The sequence below is a fragment of the Ornithodoros turicata genome, chromosome 6 (assembly GCF_037126465.1).
Source record: "Ornithodoros turicata isolate Travis chromosome 6, ASM3712646v1, whole genome shotgun sequence".
In the NCBI taxonomy this organism is placed as follows: Eukaryota; Metazoa; Arthropoda; class Arachnida; order Ixodida; family Argasidae; genus Ornithodoros; species Ornithodoros turicata.
The window spans coordinates 21,300,579-21,320,374 of NC_088206.1; the positions used below are offsets into that span (position 1 = coordinate 21,300,579).

Consider the following 19,796-nt stretch of genomic DNA (forward strand, 5'->3'; position numbering starts at 1 on the left):
TGCGGCGCCATTCGTCCAAATATGCACAACATATGCAGAAATATTATGTTGCCGGGAAAGCTTGCTCTGGAAGCTTTTGCGTATACCATAATTGTCCAAGAAATTGTCCAAGATAATTGTCCAAGAAACGATGTACAAATGAAAATGTACGTTCCTTATTGGCAGTTGGAGCGTTCGTTCAACGTTCGTTCACACTCATGTTTTAAAAAGTTCACACACATACATTGCATTTTTACATTTACATGGATTACATGCATTTTTACATGAGACGATTAAAAACTTCCTGTTTTGCCGGTTACGGAGGCCGTGTACCGCGAAAATGTGCTCGGTGTCGCTGGATGTTATTCTACCCAGCTCATCCACGCCATATGTACAGACAGCTCTTCGCTGTGCTATTGGTTGCCTTCGATGACAGCGCTCACAGTCTGCAATACTTTGATTCACTTATTTTTACAAGCACAAATTGAATTCGCTGACTACTTGTTGCGCGTTCTGTTTTGAGAAGTTGCTTCTGGGTACTATCACAGTGTGCTTGCCGAATCCACTGATTTCGTAGTACGAATCAGCCTAAAAGCAGCGCGGCAGATCCGTAGCTAGAACACGTTTTCTTTTCTTTTTTTTTTTTTTTTTTGGGGGGGGGGGGCGATGACCTCCCTTTCGAAATAACGTGAGCAGTTACAAAATAAAGGGAATGGCGAACATTAAAAAATGGTTCAAATGGCGCCGAAATATGACGTTTTATGCAGCTGTCATATTATATGACGATCAGAAATTGTATCATTGTGACTGATAATGTGTGGAGAAACGTTAGGATATCCGTTAGAACACATTTAAAAAATACGCATTTTGCATGAACGTATCACAACATAGAAAACATATGGGTGAAAACCCCCTGTCACAGTCACGATTTATTTGTTGTTGTTGTTAGGCGGAAACCTCTCCCAAAAGGTTACTGCACATATAGGCTTTAACTAATGCGTTTTGCACTTCTAAGCACGCAGACGATCATTGCAGTTTTGTTTTATGCAATGTCTTTTAATACTTCGTAGTATTATATCATCATATCATATATTATATAACTACTCCGTTTATTATGATACAAGCCTTCATGCAGCCCAACTAGTTTGGATCATACATGGTTGGAAGTCTCATTTGTGGGATGTTTACCCATTCCTAGTTCCACAAATTAGTTGTTAACATTCACGTTGCTGAAAATCCGAATTTCGAGTTCGGTTCGAGCAATTAAATGTTTCCCTTCATAAGTCCTCCTCTACGAAGAGCGTTGTACAGACACATATTTCCTGCTTCAAAAACCACCCCGATTTGAGAAAGTAAGGGGCACAGCTTGCCCGCATCACCGGCAGTGATTCCACTTTCCAGCAGGCCACGAAGCTTCGACTGAAACCCCAACTTTCTAATCAGAATGTGACGCGTTAAGCCTAATGAGGTGCGACCACTTTTTCCTTTTGCGGCAGAGATGTTGCACAGTCTGTACGGACGCGGTATTCGCACTAGCGACTTGTTGGATGAAACACTAATTACCCCACTCCCGCTCCGAACGAAATTGGTTGCCTGCTCGAAGGCGATCTTCCGCACACGCGAAATATAAGTGCAAAAAGGCAATTCCTGTGATGTGGAATGTCCCGCACGGCTAGTCCTGGTTTTTTTCGTATCCCGTGTTTCTTCTGTCGCCTTACTGATGGATGTGGAATGTCGCCATTGCTGTAAAGCTGCTGTTAACGTAACTGTAATGCTACTGTTATTGTTCGCGAATTCTAAGGGCACGCGAATGTAGCAACATTTGCCCCTACGAAAACTCTGCTGGCAGTCGCAAACTTTATCTTCATAGTCGGTACAGATTACTGATAAGTGTTTGAACAGCTTTACACAACAAGCACGTGCAATTACGTTTTCATCAAATGCGACAATCTCGAGCTTATCACGAAGTAAGGCAATAAAGCCACGAATTTTACCACCCGGAATTTGCGAAATTTGTTGGCCGCGAATATGTGTGCTATGCTGGATTCGGGAAAACTTGGGACGCGAGATTAAAGGGCTTTTCGTTGTGTAGGACAATTTACACATGAGCGAAAATGGTTCATTCTCGCCTTTACGGGAACGAACTGCAAATATACTCTGTGAAGTATCTTTCAAAACACTGCGATCTCCAGATTGCTAGCAGGCGTGTGTATTGTTGGCTCCAAAAATAGAATTCGCGCAGATTACAAGATTCCAGTCGTTTTAGGCCAAGCCGACAAAAATTTTATTGAGGAAGTGTAGGATGCTTTTTATCTATGAAGTTATTCCGTGACTGCGGATCAAAACTAGAGATGGGACGAATCCAGAATATTGCCAATCCGAATCTGAATCCGAATCCAGGGAAGGTTCTGCGAATCTACGGATTTTGCAAATCTCGAATCTTTCGAATCTTTTCTTAAAGTAGGTAAGAACTCCAATCTGCATGTATTTCGTTATGGGTTTAATAGATGTAATATTGTTCTTCTACGCTTCGTAATTATATTTACAATTTATTGTTTAATTCTTCTCCTTCATAACGTGTGCAGCGTCAATACAAAAACGCAATTTTTTTTTTCGGATACGGGCGAGTAGACACACCGTCATCCAGATATCTCTATCCATTGTTACGTCATCTGAAGAACTGTAGTACCCAATCAGACGCCAACGCGGAGGTACACATAACGTTCTGCCTTACACTCTTAAAAATGAGGGGGGGGGGGGGGGTGTCGAGGTAGCTTGCCGTTGTTGGCCGCACTCAAGTGGGCATCGTCACGACTATAGCCAAAAAAAATGAACTTCACCACATGGCAAGCGCCTAGCCAACCATCATCCCGAATGACAATATTCTCGTCCCCGATTTGTTGCAAACGGGAGGCGGAGCCTGTTTTGTAGCCATAATGCGGTACATAATTAATGATCGACATAATAGGCTCCGCCTCCCGTTTGCAACAAATCAGAGACGAGAATATTGTCATTCGGGATGATGGTTGGCTAGGCGCGTGCCATGTGGTGAAATTCATTTTTAAGAGTGTAAAGCAGAACGTTATGTGTACCTCCGCGTTGGCGTCTGATTGGGTGCTACAACTCTTCAGATGACGTAACAATGGATAGAGGTATCTGGATGGCGGTGCGTCTACTCGCCTGTATCCGAAAAAAAGTGAGTTTTTGTATTGACGCTGCGCACGTTATGAAGGAGAAGAATTGAACAATAAATTGTAAATAGAATTACGAAGCGTAGAAGAACAATATTACATCTATTAAACCCATAACGAAATACATGCAGATTGGTGTTCTTCCCTCCTTTAAAAAAGAGTTGAAAAAGCCAGGGGGAAAAACACTTCTACTGAAAAGTGTTTTGAAGCAGAATTCGATACCTTCGTTTAACGAAAAACAAATTAAGCAATAGTTCAGCTATTAAGTTACTTTCAGGAGAAAACATACCCATATACTTCTTCTTAAATGTAATTTATTTAACACGTTGTTCAGCGACTGCAGGAAATACATAAACTCTCGAGCATGAATTCTTTCCATAGAACTAATAAACAATCAACAGCAAAACCATGTTACTTTAAAACTTGTAATGCAAGAGTTTCTGTCTAAAATCTTTCAATGTAAACAAATAAACAAACAAGAAAACACTCGCCGACCAATCAGGCTTTCGGCGGACTCCGGAGGCGCCAATTTTAAAAAAGGAACAAACAAACGTGGTTGGTGGATTCGAAAGATTCGATTCGGAGTTTTAGGCACTTGGATTCGGATTTCCGAATCACAAATCCCTGCCTATAGGATTCGAGGATTCGCGGATTCGGTTGACACATCCCTAACCAAAACAGACATACAAAGCGAGATGATAGATGATCTTGGGTTTTAAACACAGCGGCAAAAGTTGTACCAGAATTCCCGATTCGAAGAATTCCATTGGGATAGAAATACGCTCGTCCCGTACGGAATCTAGATTGGATTATATTAGACGAAAAAGCGAAATATGGAGTGGTTAGTTTCGACAGGGCCAGAACTGTCTATACTCCAGAAATACAGGAACCCAAGCAAGCTCCACCTGGGGAGGGCATGAACCTCAGCCAACACTCTTCGACAAAGAAGACGCTTGAGAGCATCTACATTTTAATCAGACGAGACTTTCGTGCAGAATGCTGCACTTCTTCAGGTCTAACATGTGAATTGAACATGTGTTCTTGTGAATCTTTATCGCCGGGATGCACAGTGCTCTTCTACGTACTCTTGAAGAAAGTAGGGCATGAATAGCGGACAGACAGAATCAGGATATAGAGCACACATAGGCCTTTTTTAAACACGAATTTCATTGTTTCTGTGTGTGTTTGGAGGCTAGATGTGTTTGTGTCATTCCTACATGGAGCTCACCGCGTTCCAAAACAAACACTCCATAGAGAAAGAAAGGAAAACACAAAGTGACTGAGAGCAAATCTGACAGGATTGCTTTACACGCACGCTGTATAGTTACGGTGATGTGTCTATACATATAGAACATACCAACAAAGCTACATACGTATAATCAATGTCTAGATACGAAAAAAGAGAAGAGTGTCAGAGTATAAAGATACATATCTACCGCGGATAAGAAGGGAAATGTCCGCCTGCGCAGTAATGCAGTCCCTCATGCAGTTTCCTCAACCATCCCGTGCTCACCAACTCGCGGTTGTGACCCTGGACTCTCGGGGATACCAGCGCATTAGTCTAGGATGAATTAGACCCAAAGCCAGGCAACTTGCCTCCACCTTCCGACAGGAAGGCTGCATTTAGGTGATCGAACGAGACCTCTCCCACCCTTTTGTGATGATGACTGAAATCTCGCCGATAAACTGTCGCCGTTTGTCGTCAAAATCTCGCTTATTGCAGGCCTGACAATACAGTATTTCAATTGTAAGTTGTCCAAACTAAGAAAGGAAAACTTCATCACATAATTCGATGAAGGGCAACCATTGCACAGAATGATACACTCTTAAAAATGAACTTCACCGCATAGCACTTTCCTAGTCAACCGTCGAATGATATAATTATCTGCCATGATTTGTTGAAAATGGGGCGGGGAGTACGCCTTTTTTGTGACAAGTATGAACAGCATAAGTGTCACAAAAAAGGCGTACGCCTCCCTTTTTCAACAAATCAGGGCAGATAACGATATCATTCGAGATGATGGTTGGCGAGGATCATGCTATGCGGTGAAGTTCATTTTTAAGAGTGTACTCCTGATTTGCGGAAGGAGAGAGGCGTACGCTTTTTGTGACAATTAGGCTAACTGCGCAAGCGTCACAGAAAGGTGTACACCTCCCGTTTTCAACAAATCGAGGGAGAGAACGACGTCATTCGGGTGTGGCTAAGGTAGTGTTATGCAGTGAAGTTCAAGGGTGTAAAATCTATAAAGGAGCGGTAGAAGGGCCTGATATAATAACGGCGGGCTAAAACGTTCTTGAGGTAAATGGAACGTCCCACGTGGCAGTTGCCTGCGACAGTACAAGAAAAAAAAAAAAAAAACGTATGATTTTCTAGACATTTCGGTAGAGCTGCATTGCAACCACATTTCTACTCCAACCAGCTTTAAGTTTTGGATATAACTGCAGAGTAGAAACTGTCGTTCTACCAGCTTGGGTAGAAAATTGTACCACTTTCTCTTAGAGCAAACGTGAGAGAGAGGAGCAAGGGAAAGGGGCGCTGCCGATTATACCCGCGGGGGAGAAGTGGCGTGTGGATTGGCACGAAATGGTAGAAGTACCGTCCTGCTGCAACTTGGGGTTGGAAATTCTACCATAAAAACGATGTCCTACATGGATGCTCATCGGCAGTACCCCTAGCGGTGCCTGCACATAACTCTCATGAGACCGAAATGCACTACCATGCACTGTCATGACCGCCCTATTCTAATGCATGGAAGCCCATGTTTTCGCGCTCAGTTAATTTTTTTACACTGAGTATGGCTTCCAGGATTTTTTTTGTAGCTTTCGCACGCATAAATACGCCGTCGTGCGCCACCGGAAGTTCCTCGGCTAAGTAGACAACGAGTTACATGAAAAAGTGCGGGTCATGTTTTTCTGCACACACCCTGTAGTTCCATAACGACGGGTCATCTTTCACCCTTCGAATCAATATGGGCTGAACAGCGGATTGACAACCTTATGAAACCAGACACCTCTTCAGCAACGACATATTGAGGAAGAAGAAATAATCTCGAGGCGCGTGACCCTCATATTCTTGTCCGTATTCGAGAAACAGTGTATTCGAGGAACCGTCTCAGCCACAGGCCCCTGGTATAGTTTCCAGTATGACACAGTTGCCGAAGTTTTCCGTTCGCGCCTTCGAGGACAGGCGTGACGTACCGAACGACGGTACTCCGGCAGTCGTCAACGTTGTAATAAACCCCTTCAGCGGAAAACCAGGACTTCGATCTATGTCGGACAGTCGACAACCTACTACTCCTTCGTTGTCGAACGTCAGTCGACGTCGACGCCATCGCCATCGCGACTACTTGGCGACTGTCTCGAAGGCGAAATCAAGTTTCGACACCCCTTTCCACATCTCTGAACGACCTCCAAGAAAGCGACGCAGGTCAGTTGTACTGTGTGGAACGCATTCATGTTTAAAATCGATAAAACCCTCAGTGTGTTTGAACCCCTTTTCATTTGATTCAGAGCTGCCCTACTATAGCTGCGCATGAGTTCTACAGGAGGGTCTGTCCATATCACCGTATTCCATGTTGGAAAAGTGTTCACACAAAAGTAGATAAACGACAACAGACAAATGGTTCATTCAATGGGTCCATAAGTAACAGTCCGTTATGGTAACCTTTCCCCCCGTATCGACTGCCATCCTAGTTTTTCATATGCATTTCTTTATTTCATGTTAGCGCCGCGAAGCAACTGTGGCTATGAGCAGAGTACAGACGTGGATAGATGGAGAGGGGACAGCAGGAAGGAGTGTGGGGACACTGGGTTAGTGTGTGTCCTGGGCCGACTGCATTGGGAACTGTGACGGCATTCGTCTGGAAAGTCTGCAGGAAAACCCAGGGGAACTGCTTCTGGGATTCGAACCTCCTAGTATCAGCGTAGAAGACAGTCATCCTGCCCACTACGCCACGCGAGCTGTTAGGAGCCAAACTATTGAAGAAGTTCTGTCTAATAATCAAGCTATATGCTCTTTTCACATGACGTCACCGTAGCAGACGACAGAATCCCGGCGCCATATTTTTGTGTAGCAACGCTGTTGTGCGGTCAGTCGCATAGTGCAGGCGTCGGCGTTTACACGAAACATATCAAATGTCACCGTGTTGCGATTGATATGGCGTCACCAAAACGCTTCGAAACACGAAACTACCGTTCAACACTATCTGGAAACGACCTTAAACGGTACGAGATCGAGGTGGAAAGGTGCAGTGGCGTCGACCCCTTCCTGCTTTCCGAAAATGACTGCGTGAGGAATTTTTTGTGTGGCCGGAGTTGGACATAATGGACATACATGATTATCTTGTAACTAGGACAAGCTATCTCACGCGAAAGCAGTTGAAAGCGACAAAGTCGCTGGAGGCATACAACTATGTCACTAGTGGCTGTACGAGAACCACGTGTGAAGCTCCTGAACGGTGAAGTCGTCATGATCACAGAGGTAAGTGTGCTTAGGATCAACAGTTGTTACGGTAATGAGTAGTCAGTGACACTGCAGCAACAGTTAAACTGGAGAACCATAACCATCGGTAAAAACGGGACAGAAAGAATTAGAAGACACACGGACGCTGGTGTCCAGCGTCCGTGTGTCTACAATCTTTTGTCCCGTTTTTACCGCTGGTTACCTTTCTCCAATACTATGTACCAACAGAGGGTAGTGGGGGGGGGGGATATAGGTTTATTAAGAAGAAAAGACCAACTGGTCCAAACTTTCACCATTCTACAACAGTTAAACAAATAATTTTAGGATGCATGCAACCTTCCACTTATTTGTACAGCGAAATCTTTTTCTAATTGCAGGGTTAATCACTCGCAATGCCTGTCATCGCCTCCACTGACTGCTTGGGCTGTTATTCGGCAGGACGGTGAAGTCATCTTTGGACATTGTACCTGTATGGCGGGGACATGTGAAACGTGTTCTCATGTAGCATCACTTCTCTTCTACATTGAAATGGGACGAAGAGTTCTTGAATCAAGTTCATGCACTGATCGTGCTAACTCTTGGCTGCTGGCGTACGTTAAAAAGCTTGTACCAAAACCTATATTAGAAATGGATTTTTCATCTCCAAAAGCACGCTTCAATGGTTCTGAAGTCAAGCCACAGATGCTACTCCAGCGTATTCCAGCCCCAGAACCCACTGAGGAAGAGGGGAGTACACTTTTTGATGACCTCATTGGTACTGGTCACAGGCCAGTATGTGCTGGGACAATGTCCAAATATAGTGATCTCTATGTTCCACCCTTAATAAGATGCAAGGCCGCAAACTTATCTCTACAGGACCCATGTGCAGCACGAATGAACTGGGATGAATTGTTAGAGAAATGCAGAACTGTGACAGAAAGCCTGGAAGTAAATGATGAAGTTTCCAAGGAGATCGAGAAATCAACGAGAAAGCAAGCACAGTGTGACCTGTGGCATCGATTCAGGGCAGGCCGTGTAACAGCCTCTAATCTGAAAGCAGTGTGCCGAACGTATCTAGAGAAACCCTCAGAGAGCTTGATAAGACTGATATGCTACCCCAAGCAGCACCTGTTCTCGACAAAAGAGGTGAAGTATGGCAGAAAACATGAGAAACATGCGCTGGACACCTACAAATCAGTGGCACATGCAACTGTGACATTTAAAGAAACAGGATTGATTGTGCCGAAGACTACCCCCTTCTTTGGAGCAACACCAGATTTGTTGGTGGGATGCAACTGCTGCGGAAAAGGGGTTGTAGAGGTGAAGTGTCCTTACAGTGCAAAGGATGTCATGCTCATAGAGCTTACAAGCAAAAAAAAAAAAAAAAAAAAAAAAACACGTGTGTCTACAATCAGTCTGGCAAATTATCATTACGTCGTGACCACGCGTACTTCTATCAACCACAAGGACAAATTTTTTATTGTGATGTTTCTTATGGTTACTGTTTTATGGAGCAAGCATGACTTCAGTGTGGAGAGACTAATGGCAGACACAGCTTTCATCTCTGAGGCACTGGATCAGGCATAATATATATATATATATATATATTTTTTTTTTTTTTTTTGTCGAGGGCTTCTGCCAGAACTGATCGGAAAGTGGTACACCAGAAACAGTGAACAGGAGAACGTCACTCGATCTCAACAATTCTCTTCGCCACCTGTTCACAGTAGTGCACAAAGGGGACTACATATGCCACTGACAACCATACAGCTCACAAACCAAAACAACAGTGCACATTCTTCAGGCACAGAGGATGGGACATGCTACATATGTAAAGGGCCTGAGGAAGGCAAAATGATAAGGTGTAACTTGCACGACTGGTTGGTTCCACTTTCCATGTGTTGGGCTAAAACCACACCAAGAACAAAGCAGTGGTACTGCAACAGCTGCCTCCACAAACGAATGACCATTAAAATTGTGTGGTATTTTACTCATTTTTATTAACCATCATTTCACATTGTTATCTGCTTTACTAGTCTCATGTGCAATAAACCTACAGGAGTCAAAACTGCAACACCCTAACAAACTCGTCTTCTTCATAAATTCTTAATGAACTGGTATGGGAGAAACAACAGAGTTGCAAAGGTTTACCAAACAGCAGCATACAGTGGCTGTTTTATCAATTTGTGGCACTTCCCTGCTGCTGTTAGTCACGAGGGTGTCAACTGGCAGTGGGCCCTTGAGTATGGTATACTTGTTTCTCACCATACCAATCACTCTTTCAACATGTACATATTCTTACATTTGCAAGTGAACGTGTTGATTCTAACTCAGCCCAGCTGAAATGTATCCTACCTCGGGTGAATGCAGGGACGTCGCTGTCTGCGATCAAAGAACCCCGATCCGCCAAAACCACATCACCATACTCCAAGTTAGTCAGAATTCCACAGTCTTCAGTAATCACCTTGTCACTCGTTCGGCCCCCATATGACCTTGAAATAAGCTATACTACCAAGGGGGCAGATAGAAATGAGGAACTTGACAGTATTATGCCCTTTATGCTGTGACCACGTTGCAGCCCTGACATCTAAAGAACTGGGACGATCAATGAATATTTCAAAAACAGTCCAGGATACACCGTACCTTGCACCCGAAATTTTCACGAAAAGGGAACGGCATGGTCTTCGCATTTTCTTCTTGTGTTGGCCATCTCATAAGTAGGCGAAGCCTGTCATACAATGCATTAAGCCATCTGTCGATAATCCTACACACCGTTGGTACTGACACACCAAATCTGTAGGCCAAGTCCTGTAAACTTAGGTTGAGACGCAGCATCATCAAACAGACAATCATCTCCTCAAAACTTTGACAGAATATTCTGTGGTCCATGTGACACGTGATCACATACAATCCTGTACACAGAGTTGAGTGCTTGGAACGATGGAAGCCCAGTATAAAACCGGACCCCGGCATCATCATTCTTCAGGCTGTCTTCTGTGAAATCATGCTTTGCTGCTGCAGCCCTACAGTTGTATAGCTGCTCATTTAGCCGTGAGGTCTCTTCCACTAGCTGCTGGTATGTGGGAGGCTCTGAAGTAGATTAAATTTACATCAATTTTAAGCACAGCCCTACATGCCCTGCTCATTTGGAGCTTTGAAGCGCGTACTTACATGACATGGCATGCTCCGCCTTCAAAAAAGAATTATTATAGATGCATGCACTTTTGAGGACATAATTTTATTGTCTAAATTTCATCCTTAGTCTTGTTCTACCACCAGCTCAAGATCTAAAGCTGAAGAACAGATATCCTGCTGTACTTGCATACTCTCTGCCAGATCGTTTCTATCAATGCTCACTTTAAACACTGTCCATTTAACACTGGATTAGAAACCTTCACTGAAACACAGAGAAGGTTTGGGAGTGATTAATTGTTTGGTTTTTGAGGTTTGTTTCTACATTTCACCAATTCAATGAACATTCTCACCAGTAACATCCGAGTGATCGAGGCCACTCTCTGCATGTGAAAAATCTGCAGCAGCAATTTATTTTTAGGAATGAGAGACACAGCAGTGGCACTTTGTAGACATGAAAGAACCCACCTGAGACAGCGGCACCAGTTTGATCAGCTTGGCTGAGTGAAATGTTTGGGCCTGGCTCCTAACCTGGACATGACAGCTCCTATTGAAACAGATCACGATGCTCAATCTTTAATAATTTACGTGGTCTAAAGTTTTCACTCAGAGCTGTTGACGAGACTTCGCCACCTTCTGAAGGCATAGCAACAGCTGCAAGACACAGTTATGACATGAGAGGGCTTACCTCTGTGTGATATAACATACATGACATGTGGCTTGCTTCAACGGCATCGCAGGAACTACGTGGAGAGCTGGGGCTAAAGTGCAAGGGCTCCTGCTGCTCTTGTGATTGTTGACCATTTTGTACCTCAACAGGTGCTACGCATTTCCGGCGTCGTGAACAACGACAGAACAAGTACATCAACATGTGCACATATTTCGTTCTACGCCAAAATATTACCTGCGAGATTTTCCCTGTTCCGACTGCGCTTCTGCTGTCGATAGGTGGCGTTCGTGTGCTTGTTGACTCACCGTCAACTCGCCCACAACCCACAAAGCCCTTCGTTTGGCAGATAGCTCACGGGTACGATCACATTCACGGCTGCGAACTGCAGGTATATCTTGATTCTCGAATAATTTTCATCTTGCACATTCTTCTCTATAGTTTCGCTCGTTTACGATGCGAGTGGTTCGCACAGCCAACTGTCGCACAAATCACCATTAATTATCCAATCGACGGCCGAGGCACACGAAGAAGAAATGGAGCCAAAACAGACACTCAACAGAGCACTTAGGCGAGGATGGGTGGTTTCGATACAAAAATATGGCGCACAAACCCATGATGCATCGCGCGCGTGACGTCGGTGAAAAGAATCTAGAGTAGTGAATGCCTGTTACCGTCTTCTTTTTTTGTGTTGGCTCTCTTTCATCATAGAACATAAGTGTGACTGTGTTACCCGTTAATTAGCTGCGATGGATACAGTACTTCGAAGGTGCGCTATTATCCACAGCTTCCTAAAAATAAGGGGGCATAAAGAGACTGTACGTGGTGCAAGCGACTGCACTACATAAGAATCAGGGTTGAATAGCAGGACGCTGCCGCCGGCACTGCGTCACCGTAACAGCAACGTCGATTTAACGTTAACCTTGACGCAGGTCCTCGAACAGCATCGACTCTGTATGCATTCCGGCTGTGGAGACAAGACCTGTTGCGGAACGCAACACTGAATCATCAACCCAGACTCGAAACGCCGTGGTCAAGACACCAAACCCCATCAGTCCACTGGCATACTTCAGACCACCCGCAAACGCGAACGCAACGAGCCGCACTACGGAGCCAGACTCTCCGAAAGCTGAGTCAACGGCGCCACGCGATACGGACCAATCGCCTGTGAACGTGGTCAGGCGAGATCCCATGAACCATCTCTGGAATGCGACCTGTTTCAGTTATGGCTGCTGCATCGCATCCGTGATCTGCATGGTCCTGTTGTGCTTCTGCGCTCTTGCCGTCACCAGTTCTGGCGAATCATTAATTAAGGCAGCAGGGCTTTACATGGGCAGGGCATCGACAACACCACTCCCGTTACGCGAGGCGCATGTTCCACTCATAGTTGAAGTAATGCCTAATGCCACCGAACCAACCATCCATAGTGTTGCAGTCGAGGACCCGGCAATGGTGACAAGGGAAATTCAAACCACTTCCGAGGGTGACGTTGCGCCCTGGTGTACAGGAGCGCTTTGCGAGTACGACGTCTTAAATTTCAAAGGCTCTTCGTTTAATCCGTGCGAGAATTTCCACAAGTTCGCGTGCTACCGCTGGAGTAGTGATTCTTCCAACCAATCGCGCAGCTTTGATACTGATCAGAACCAAGAGACAGAAAACATTCTACAAACCTTGCTGACTGGAAACAAGTCGGGTACCCTGGTTGGAGCAGTTTACGATCTATGCAAGGACGAGATATCTCTGGCTGATTCCAAAGTCTACCTCGCTTCCCTCCTTCAGCGTACGGGTCTCGCCAAATGGCCCCACAAGCATACTGTCCTCAGCAAAACCGAACTGTGGAGGATCCACGCCAGAATATTCCGCCTTCTGGGCATATCCCTGCTTGTATCTATTTCGATAGTACCAGACCTTGCGAACATTTCCAGATTCCTTATAAGTTTAGATGCGCCGGAATCTCTCCTGCACGCTTCCGTGAGGTTGCCCGGCTGGTACCTTTCGGCTCTGTACAGAGCAACGAGCTACTTTGAACCAAACTTCTTTGAAGACATCTCGCAGAGAGTGCTCAAATTTGTATCCAAATTGGCACAGCTGAGAACGAGATACAAGGAAAGGCCACAAGTCACAACTTTGGACAACCTGCCTTCATATGTACATCTAATCAAGTATACTGTCGGCGATCTGCACAAGTTAACACCCAGTTCACGAGTTGTTCTACAGTGCCAGGCATACTTCAAGGCTCTCGAGGGCTTAGCTACGCACACCAAGAGCGCTGACATATACAACTTCTTTGGCTTTCGGGTCGTCCTCCATATGTCGCCTGTCTTGTCCAATGAGTTCGAGGCCATGAGTGTTGCTCAGATGGCTCGGATGACGGGACGCTGGCAGACTATGTGGCCACGCTGGCAGCGATGTCTTTGGTATGTCGACGACATGGACCCTGCCCTTTTGCTCAATTCCTTCGGAAATTACGTACAACACCAACCGCTAGATGTCTCTTCGAAGATTCACGAAATATCCACGACTTTGTTCAGCTACGTCGGGGACCTGGAATGGTGCCTTCAGGAGAAGGGTCGCGAGTGCCTCCGCTTCCTCAATTCCACCAATATCAAGGTACACGGTTGTCTTTTCAGCGTAGTCGTGAGATCACCTGCGACTTGCTCTGTATTGAGTTCATTCGGTACAATGTACCATAAGGATAAGAACGAAATACGCGGTGTACGGAGCAGGGACTGTAAAGTGAGATGCAAGCACCATGTTTTTATGCACCACCAGGTAAAACGTTGCTTTGTGATGAGACAGACAAGCTGTCACGCCTCAATCCTTCGTACTTTGAACACTAACGAATCGAAGGCTGATAATAGAGAGTTTTGGTAGACCGTTTTTGCATCTCTGATACGATACCCGGTACGGCGTTGGTCTCATGGCGCATGCGCGAAGTTATCGGAGCTCCGCTTGCGTATCGCCGGTACAGATCTCCTCGAATGAAATAAGGGTGCCGTGATGTTACACGTAACGTTTGTCTGCCTACATAGTGTGGCAACATGTTGCACGTGCCACAGGGTAGGACAGCGGATAATTTCGACCATTGGGCTCCTTTTGACGTGCGCCGGAAATCTCCGACACACGGTGCTGGAAGCAATGTTTACCTCCCCTACATTGCTACCACCCTCGGCGAACCTCCTCGAGTATTACCCGCGTGAGCTCTCCGATATGCTAATCAAAGGCGATATTTTTGACTAGTATATTGGAGAGGTCACGCGGTTCGCGGGGCCCCGCGAGAAGACTATAGGCCAACTACGCGAGATAAGATGGAGGTGCGGGATTTGCCACGCGGGAGCGCTACGACCTTAATTAACCGTACGGTTTGCTTCCACTTTGAACTAAAACGTCAAGAGTGTCAGTCTCGCGTATCGTGATATCGCTTTCGAATTATCGTGTCGTGTACAGTATAGCGGGACGTTGCAAACTGGTTTGCTAGAATTCTCTATTTTCACGATCGCAGCGTCCACAGACGTCCGCGTGGCGTAGCCACAGGGGGTTTCGGGGGTTCAACCCCCACCCCACCTCAAAAATCGTACCTTTGGTAGTGGATTTGGGAGAGGGATACGATTGTGAAATCCTCCTCCCCATGTAAAGTCTCTATAGAACCGCTCCCGAAATCTTTTTCTGGCCACGCCACTGCGCTATAGTGTGCATTTGCTTATAGTGCAGTGTAGCTTAATTAGGTTAATTGTATTCGGCAATGTGCGTAGGCCTTCTTCCTGCGGGGAACCCCGATGCCCCGAACACGCAGCCTCTCTGCTGGCGTGGGTGTATTAACTTCCGTTGCATTGTGTAGCTGCAACCTGCAATGGCATAACTATTTGGAAGTCATCTACTTTCGTAACCTTATGGCTCTGTTTTGTGCATCGCTGCAGGTGATCAATACAACGGACATGGACATTCCTCCAGTATTTACTAACATCACTGCAGGCTACTTTGTCGAAGACTACCTCCTTTTCAAGCAGAAATCCATCCAACTTCGTCTTGCATCAACGAAGCAACTTCGATGCCGCCTAGCAGCCACCCTGTCCGTCTTCAGTCGCAATCCATCGTACGACCCATATTCCCAAAGTCTCTATCTACCAACTGCTTCAACGTATGCCACGTTTCACGAAAGAGGTTTGCATCTTCGTTACCCTTACATGTTACATAAAGTGTTCACCGCTTTGCTCAGGAACTTGAGACTGCACGTGCTACAGGGGTATGTAGCCCAAAGCCGGAACGTGATCGGATCCACTAAATGCGTCCGGTACCAGAAGCGGAGCTTGGGCTTAGACGGACAGTGGTCGCTGAAGAGGCTCAAAATTGACACCACGTCCTGGGACCTGACGTTTCGTCACTGCTTCAGGGATACTTCGTCCAAGGACAATACCCTCATAACTGGAATGAGTGCCGAGAGGGCGTTCTTCATCTTGGCTGCGATTGGACGATGTAGAAACAACGCATCAGAAACTGTCCGGTCGCAAATGGCGTCCAGGAGTTACGTAGCAGGGGAAGATTACGTGAACGAGCCCTTTTTGAATCTAAGATGCTTCGGCAGGGTCTGGTCCTGTCCAGATAACAGCTCAATGAATCCGGTCAAGAAGTGCAGTTTGTCGAGGTCGTAATAGTTTTATAATCGATAAGTGTACTTCATTCCATCTGATTTGTTACACACAAATTCTATGGATAATTATGCCGAATTATTAAACTGTTTCATTGTGTACGTCCGTCCCGGCAACCTGACTGCCAAAATACCTACACTGCGGTACCTGACTGTTATATCGCTGCAGGTTTCAGGGGAGAGCCGAGCATACGCCTTTGCCTGGCAATTAACATGTATCAAAACTGCCACAAAAATGCGTACGATTCCCATTTATGACAAATGATGGTTGACTGTTTCTGAGTGACGGCTGGTCTTCAGCGTGCTACATGGTTATCTGTGTCCTTTGTGAGGGTACATTTCAACTGGTTTATCGTGAGAGTTTACGTGTAAATGCGAAATCATGGTTTTGAGCGAACTGTCTTACCTGAAGAACATCATGACGAACAGATGTCCGTTCTGTGCGGCTCTCGTCCTAAGGCACTTAACATGTCTTTTACCTGACAGGGCTTTCACGATTTCGAGTCACTGACATAAATGACGTCTTTGCGTTAAGCTGGCGCATCTCTTCTATCATATTCGCGAATTGAAGCAGTGCGTAAGTATTCCCCTCATTGATCGAACACACGCACTGACAGAAATCCGAGGCTATACGATATTTGACAGCGAACGCATATTGCAGCATTCACGAGGAACAAACATTCGCGCTTGCTTCGCGCTGATGTTCGTCAGGCGGTCAGATGTCTCGTATTTCCACTTGTATGGATATTGCTTGCTGCATGTAATGTATTTTCATCAAAGCAGTAAGGAAAGTCCGTGACTTCGCATGAACATATTGTACCGACGCATCTGACACAAAACAGATATCTGCTATTGACCATAGGGAAAAACCATAGTCCAATTTTAAATAGTTGAAGTCATTCTGCTTCGTGTGTATTGCATGGTATGTACATATCGTTCCATTCTCTCTATGCACAGAAACGTGTTAGTGCATCAATCCCTTGAACTGGAGCTTGCACTCCCCCGTGGTGATGAAATCCCCCTTGCTCCTGTTCGTGCTCTGTAGCTCGCTGGATGCCTACGTTTTTAGCATGTTGAGACGCACGTTGAGCAAATGTTGAGACTCGGGGTGGTGACGCAGTTAGAGAGGCCATCCGTTGTCAGCCGTCAGCGATTCAACAGGGAGCCAATGAAGTCAATTTAGAGACTATCGATGTGAACGAGTCGTGCTACAAGCAAGTCCATTTTTCGAGTAATGTTCAAGTAGGTGCACTTGGCAGTTAATAATCGAGCCTCTGTATGCAATAAGGGGATAAGTCGAAAAATCCCAAACCGAGAAAACTGCGAGTGAATATTTGGTAAAGCAATTGCAGATGAGTTTCCTCGAATAACGCAAATGCAAAACTTGTAACATACATGCATGTGCCTACTCTACATCCATGTCCCGTTAGCATCCTTTCTGGGTGTGCGATTTAGCAGAAATTGACCAAAACCCAGGAGCATGACATATCCTTTTGTTATTTTTTTTCTTTTTTTTTCTTTTTTTAGGTAATAGCAAGCCTGCATGGCTGACCTTTCCCCCTTTCTTTTTTCTTTTTTTCTGTCAATAAATCCCCCCCTTTTCTATATAACACCTCACGCACAGGGTTTTCGTGCAGGAAAAAACAGTTTTCACGAGTCGGACTTTCATGGTGACGCCAGGACGGCCGAAGTTACCTTTGTGAAGTGGAGTAGCCTAGATCGTGATTATCGTGCTGCTAAACGAGCACGATCTTGAAAATAATGATCTGTGGGGCCAGCAAAATATGACTTATTAGCATAGTGCACACGCTTTTCCGATTACAACGCTCAGTAGTACTGCTGACACGGTCACGTGAGGTAGGAAGAACATGTTTTTTGAGTGGAAGTCGAAGTTGATTTCCGCATCGTAGCAAAATTTAAGCTACACCATTCGTATGCATGTGTGGAAAAGGGGCCTGATCCGGCTGTCCATCCCATTGACACGCACGCATTTCCCGTTTATTATCCTCCTATCGGGTCAATGAATTGCAATACGGTCCTAAATTTTCTGTTATAGGTACATACTGGTATGTAGATGTCATTGCAATAAAAATAATCAAAAGGGGATAATTCGACTTATCCCCCTATTGCATACAGATGTTCAATTATCGTGGTTTAACTTTAAGACATCCTTCAATTACGCCGTCATTAATCGATCTAATCGATCGTCACCGTGCTCATCAATTATCTACGTCGTGAGATAAGATTGACTTCTATAGCTAGAAAGAAATGCATGGGCAAACTGGCAAACCAAGCAGCATGATCGAGCGGGTTAGGGCGTCCCGCTCTTTGGTGCATGGTAGCCAAGGTCGTGCTCAAGACTGGGAGATGGTGGGTTCGTATCCTACCACCGGCTGTGCTCTTTGAGGTTTTCCCTGGCTTTTCCGATGACTTTCGCAACGAATGTCGGCAGAGTTCTCGCTGAAGTCGGCACAGGATGCATACGAACCCCCTGTCCTCCACTCCTTCTTGCTGTCCTCTCTCCATCTGTCCACAACTGTGATGCTCCGCTCATAGCCACAGTTGCTTCGCGGCACTAACACAGAATTAAAAAAATAAAAGTGGCACATCGGCATTTGGGTGCATACCACACTAACTGGTCACCCCTGCTTTCACTGCTCATTTGCTAACAGTTGACAACCCGGCATGAATGCAATTAGGAATGTCCTTTTTTAACACCCACTGCGCATAACCTCTGTACACCCCCCCCCCCCCCACTTTTCGGCGCATTCAGAGTGCTCCCAAACAACACAGTGTACCCTGATGCATATATGATGCCTCTGATACCTTCCAGTACGGGACATCCGTTTGCAGCACTCTTTAGACGCCAAATTGCACTCGTATTCTTAGTACATTGCGGTGTCGGTGATTAATGCGAATGATGTGCGCTCGAGCTACTCTTCCTGACTTTGTGAACATTGATTAATTAGCTCAATTAGTGGCGCACCCATTTTAGCGTCTTCATTAAACGTCTTCATGCTCGCACCCAGCTCTACGAAAACGCTACGGCGCTCGAGTCATCGGAAAAGACTTTGTCCCACATACACCGGCGGTGTACACGACCGGCAACCGGCAAGCGCACTTAACATGAAGGGCTTTCAGGAGCTGTGGAGAATCCTAAAGACGAAGGCACAATCCTGTTTTTCGGCTGTGGTGGAAGGTTTGACCACCACATAACGCCTCTACGCAAGAAATGTGGGTGTAGCGCATTTGCACTTCAGCAGAGCTTCACTGCATGACACGCTCTGCGCAAACCACTTGACCGCATAGCACGCTGTGCGCCAATCATTGCCACACTCTTAAAAATGAACTTCACCGCATAGCACGCTCCTAGCCAACCATCATCTAGAATGATATCGCTATCTGCCCTAGCTGATTTGTTGAAAACGGGAGGCGTACGCCTGTTTTGTGACACTTATGCTGTTCATAATTGTCACAAAAAAGGCGTACGCCTCCCATTTTCAACAAGTCAGGGCAGATAACGGTATCATTCAAGATGATGGTTGGCTAGGAGCGTGCTACGCGGCAAAGTTCATTTCTAAGAGTGATCGCTTCTGATTCGATGAGAGAGAGGGGGGCGTACGCCTTTTTGTGACAATTAGCTGAACCACATGTGTCACAAAAAGGACTTTGCCGCCTGTTTTCAACAAATCAGGGCAGAGAACGATGTCATTCGGCATCATTGTTGGCTAAGAGCGTGTT

The 19,796-nt window shown here is 45.6% G+C and overlaps 2 protein-coding genes across 2 annotated transcripts in view; both read left to right on the top strand.

Moving 5' to 3' along the window:
- Window positions 1–19,796, top strand: part of LOC135396402 (glutamate receptor-interacting protein 1-like) — a 161,205-nt gene that overhangs the window by 47,844 nt on the left and 93,565 nt on the right. The gene's annotated exons all lie outside the window — the stretch shown is intronic.
- LOC135396403 (neprilysin-21-like) lies at window positions 6,254–16,157 on the top strand. The gene is made up of 3 exons (XM_064627356.1): window positions 6,254–6,597; window positions 12,343–14,020; window positions 15,328–16,157. The coding sequence occupies exons 1-3, from the start codon at window positions 6,314–6,316 to the stop codon at window positions 16,057–16,059; spliced, it is 2,694 nt and encodes an 897-aa protein (XP_064483426.1). The 5' UTR covers window positions 6,254–6,313; the 3' UTR covers window positions 16,060–16,157.

Coding starts and splice junctions, on each gene's coding strand:
- LOC135396403 (XM_064627356.1), top strand. CDS start 6,314: ATGACACAGTTGCCGAAGTTTTCCGTTCGCGCCTTCGAGGACAGGCGT. Junction 6,598..12,342: donor CCTCCAAGAAAGCGACGCAG/GTCAGTTGTACT, acceptor ACCTTGACGCAG/GTCCTCGAACAGCATCGACT. Junction 14,021..15,327: donor TCAATTCCACCAATATCAAG/GTACACGGTTGT, acceptor GCATCGCTGCAG/GTGATCAATACAACGGACAT.